Source organism: Trypanosoma equiperdum (assembly GCF_001457755.1).
Source record: "Trypanosoma equiperdum strain OVI genome assembly, contig: ctg_1592, whole genome shotgun sequence".
In the NCBI taxonomy this organism is placed as follows: Eukaryota; Euglenozoa; class Kinetoplastea; order Trypanosomatida; family Trypanosomatidae; genus Trypanosoma; species Trypanosoma equiperdum.
The window spans coordinates 208-4,934 of NW_027123607.1; the positions used below are offsets into that span (position 1 = coordinate 208).

Sequence of the window (4,727 nt, forward strand, 5' to 3'; positions counted from 1 at the left end):
TTGGGATTTCATATGTATGAATAAAAATTTTTGTGCTTGTGTGCGTTTGCATGTGTTTTCGTTGAGGTATTGTATTGTGGTATGTCTTTCCTCGATTTTATGCGCATGAAATTTTTGTTGTTTTTCTTGATGTTGATCAATAAATGGTGAGACACGGAGAGATGAAGTGCAGTCGCGAATGACTTCGGCATGTTACGTTCTAGGATTTACTTCTTTTTCTCACTTTCATTTCTTCACAGGTGACTGCTCTCGGGCATCGTTTTTGTTACTGCCGAACAGCGGAATTTTTTTTTTTCTGATTCGGGTGGTTTCGAGGGTAGGGAAGTGCGTTGTGCAGGTCGGCGACGGTGTGGCTGAGGCGCTCAAGACAAAACGGAAAGAAAAAATGATAATAAATGAGGCAAAAATACGAAGAAAAAAAAGTAAAACAAAAGGAAGAAAATATCGGCGGTGCGACACGTAAGTGATGCGTAAGTGAGTACGGTGTCATCTCCGCATCGAAACAACGAAGCGTTTCTTCGAGTCGAACAGACAATATAACATTCCCCTTCTAACTAACCTACAACTAACAACTTGTTTATACATTTTTCTGTTTAATTTTTTTTATTTTTCGCCCACTTTCATCTCCATTTGTTTTTTTTTGTTTTTCAATTTCTTCGGATGCACATTCGCACTACCACTCCAGTTCTCACTAGCTTAACGTCTTGTAACTTTGGAACTGCCTCTTTAGGGGATACATCGCCGTATTGCATGGCATTACGACCGTTCCCGTTGGGGAACACACCGCTGCATGCCGTCATTCGGCGTTCTGCTCGTGAATTTGAATGTGTTGAGGCGGGAACTGCCTCGAATGCTGTTCGCTCACCTTCAACTGCATCATGGGTTTCTGCAGAGTCCCTTGATAGTATCATTTCACTGGCTAACCGCACATCTGAAGAAATGGAGGTGGATCAACTCATTTATCGCCTCTGCCGTTCCCTTTACCATGTGGCCAAGAAAAAATCTGCACAGATCCACTGCCACCCCAACCACCAGGAGCGGCAACAACAACAGCAGCAAGCCAGCAGCAGCGGCTGGCGTTCCGTCGAATGTGAGGGTCACTTCTCCAACATGCGCGGCCGTGAGGACTGGTGCCCGTTGTTGCACCTCTTTGATCCAAGGAGTTATTATAAGGTGATGGGGCAACCGAGTCAACACGACGGGTGCAAACTTTGTGGTGATGTGGTGGGTACAGAGAGCAGTCCTGAAGGTGTTTCGCAGTGGCTGATGAGCGAATTGAGCGTAACGCGACTTACGGGTGGCAACAGCAACCACGTGTATCGGCTGGGCCACGCTTCTTTTCCCAAGAAAGCTGTTCTTCTGCGCGTGTATGGTGATGGTGGTGGGGGTGACGTGATTGACCGGGCCCGGGATATTAAAGTGATGCGACTTATGAGCAAGTCAGAGATGGGTCCAGGCTTATTGCATACTTTCCACTGGGGCCGCGTTGAGGAATTTATGGATGGTGTGTTGACGTGCACGACGGAGAAGCTCCTTACTTCTCCATCCCTACTTGCTGATGTGTATGGAGGTTTAAGTAAGATGCATCAGTTGGATTACACGCCGCTTCTGCCAGAAAACATGAGGACAAAGGGGATGTCTAACGGGCATAATTCATCTCAGAGTGTGAGCGACACGGTTTCTAAATCAGGTGGTGGACAGGAGGGACCTGACGGCACAGTGGGGGGCGTGAATGAGCTGGAAAGCACTTGTCATACCTCTTTCGAGCGTGTATGTCTCCGGTTGCTTAGGTTAGTGTCCTTGAATGTGGTGGAGGAACACCGTCACTCGCTTGAGAGCTGGTTAGCTGGTGAGGTCATGTTCGTGCGAAGGGAACTGCAATATCGTGGGATACCGGTGGTGTTGTCACACAACGATCTAAACCCTGGAAACATTCTTCTTTCCGATGGAGCAGGAGAGGCCAGCGGTACCGTCTTCAGTGACGAGGAGCTGAGAGTGGAGAACACACCGTTGTCAAAGCGTTATGTGACCCGAAAAGGCAAAAACATGAACCTTGTGGAGCGCCGTGGTTTCCTTTTTATTGATTTTGAGTACGCGGATGCCAACTACCGCTGCTTCGACCTTGGGAACACGCTTTGCGAGCTGGACTACGACTATACCCGTGGAACAGAAGCGGGAGGCCGGGGATTCATCAAATATCTTTTTGTATTTCCCCCGCCCGCAATGGAGGAGGCATGGCGTGGGCTCGGGGAGGAGTACCCCCGCATGCCGGAGCTCATTTATGATGCCTGGCGTCGTGGCGTGTGTGATGGATCGTCGGATATCGGCTCTGTGGCTTTGCTCGCCGTGAGACGTTACTTCGCAGAGCGGGACAATGTGCCACTTGAGACTGTGGAACTCAGTGAAGCTCAGGTTGGGGAGGTGCTGCTTGGTATGCTCGCCTCGCATCTCTATTGGACAATCTGGTCGATGACAATGGGATCTGCACCGGATAATTGCGTTGAATGCGAGGACTGCGATGATCAGATGTTTGCTGTAGGCGGAAGTGGGCTTGATTACATGCGATATGGTGAATGTCGTCTGCGGGAGTACATTGCTCTGCGTGGTTGGCTCGCAGAGAAGGGGCTTCTTTCCTGAGTTTTTTCCCTTTCCCTTTCAAAGAGGAAAAAAAAAGACATAAGGAAAGAAAGCAAAAGGAATAAAAACGAGAACGAGTGAATAAGTATGTGGGTGCCTAGGGTGAAGTGACACGGTTGCTCCCTTTTTTCCTCATCTTTACCAGTGCTGTTGCCAATAGTGTTCCAGTTTCAATGGTAATTTACGGTGATAGTTATCATTATTATTTTTACCACTATTGCTGTTATCATTATCGTCGTCAACATAATTATCGTTACTGTTGTGATGTGGTTTGTTAGGGTGGGGGGCGAGGGGGGTTAAGTCAGCCTCGGCCGTTTTCCTCCTTCCAACGCAAACCGCGACCCAATCGCGTTAAAAACGGCGATGGTTTGCTTTGCTTTGTTCGTAGTTTTCCATTGTTCTTGTTTTCCATTACATTCTTTTTTTCCATCTTTTGCCCTCTATCGTATCACTTTAGCTTTTCCTATAGTTTGAACTACTCATGAGTGGGTGCTCACCGTCTTCCATTAACTCTTATTACCGTGTGCCGCCATTTATTTTGCAGCATCTGGGGTTGTTGTTGTTGTTGTTGTTGTTGTTGCTATTTGGCGCGCATGTGTGCCCGTGAGAGAAGTGACTTGAAGTAGAATGGAAAGAACCGGAGATAACAAGTGCATACGAGTCTATGAATATGAATATTGGTTAAGTGCCGTATGTCTGCTTATGCATATATACATTGTTTTTTTGTTTTTTTTTAGACACTGGCACTTACGGCGGCTCCGTGTGTGTTTGTATGCCACAATTATCTCTGCTTCATTCCACATCGCAACACACTTCATAAAATTTCTCACCTCTCGGGAATAAAAGGAATGCAAACAAAATCGTAATGAAACAAAACGATTAAAAAGAAGAAAAAAAGGAGATTGGAAGGCGGGAGGATGAGGGAAAGTTGTAAGGGGGAGGTAAGGAGCGGATGAAGAGTGAAAGGTGCTATTGGAAAGACGCGTTACTCCCTTTTTTGTGCTTTTGCATTTGTTTTAGCGTACATATATATATATATATATATGAATATACGTGTGTGCAGTGTGTGTATTGTGTGCATGGGAAAGTACAAAAAAAGAAAGGAATTCACTGAAAATGAGGGGAAATAAGAGGGAACATGTGCGGGGGAATGATGTAGGAAGAAGTAAAGATAATAATAACAGTAATAAACGTCAGTAAAGAATGAAAGGTAATACGAGAAAATAAAAGGAATAGAGAGTCTGGAAGGAGGGGGAGGGGGCGGGAGCCGCTCGTGGGTGGCTTCGGCAGATTCACACGAACCAGAGGAGAAGAAACGAGCGAGGATGCGAGGATGCGAGGAATTGACGGATTTCTCTTTCTTTCTTTCTCGACATCTCATCATCATCATTATTCCTATTATTCCTATTATTCCTATCGTTACCATTATTATTACTATTATTATTATTGCCACGGTTACTCTACCCCCTCTTTTATTTGAACACCACAAGCGAATTATAGATTTATGTTTCTTTCTCCTCCTTCTTTCCTTTGGTTTGGACGCGGCTCACGTGCCTTTTCTGTGCTTTGTCTAAGCTCCGCCTCCTTCCTTCTCCTACTGCATGCCTCTGCCAGTGGAAGACACGTGCTTCTAATTTTATTATTATTATCATCACATTGCTGTGATTATTATTATCATTATTTCTCCCGTACCTTTTCCGTTTTCGTGTTTTACTTCCAAGCATTCGCATTTTTCAATCTCTCTCTATATATGTTGGAGAGGCCTGACCTTCTTTTAAAAGTCCGATTTTCATATCCCTTTCTTCCTCTTTGCGATAGTTTCACAAACACCTGCTGCTTTTTCCTTTTTTTTTCCTTCATTTTCATGTCTCATTCATTTCCTTCCTTTTCTGCTCTTAGTTGTCGCCTCCTTTTTTAGTACCACTTGCACATTACAGGCATATACATAATTGTATACGGTCACTTATAGTGATGGGAGAAAAGGATTCTGTGGCGTATGAGCTGCTGCTGAAGGAGTATTGGACCCGCCGTGAGCTCATTCGGCGAGAGGAGGGCCGTTTGCATCAACTGCAACGTATTATTCTTCAAGT

At 45.4% G+C, this 4,727-nt stretch overlaps 1 protein-coding gene across 1 annotated transcript; it reads left to right on the forward strand.

The window, feature by feature from the left end:
• Positions 1 to 660: 660 nt before the first annotated feature.
• TEOVI_000888400 (choline/ethanolamine kinase) lies at positions 661 to 2,637 on the forward strand (the record flags this gene model as incomplete). The annotated part of the gene is made up of 1 exon (XM_067222251.1): positions 661 to 2,637. One exon carries the CDS (start codon positions 661 to 663, stop codon positions 2,635 to 2,637), a length of 1,977 nt encoding a protein of 658 aa, XP_067078352.1.
• Positions 2,638 to 4,727: the final 2,090 nt, after the last annotated feature.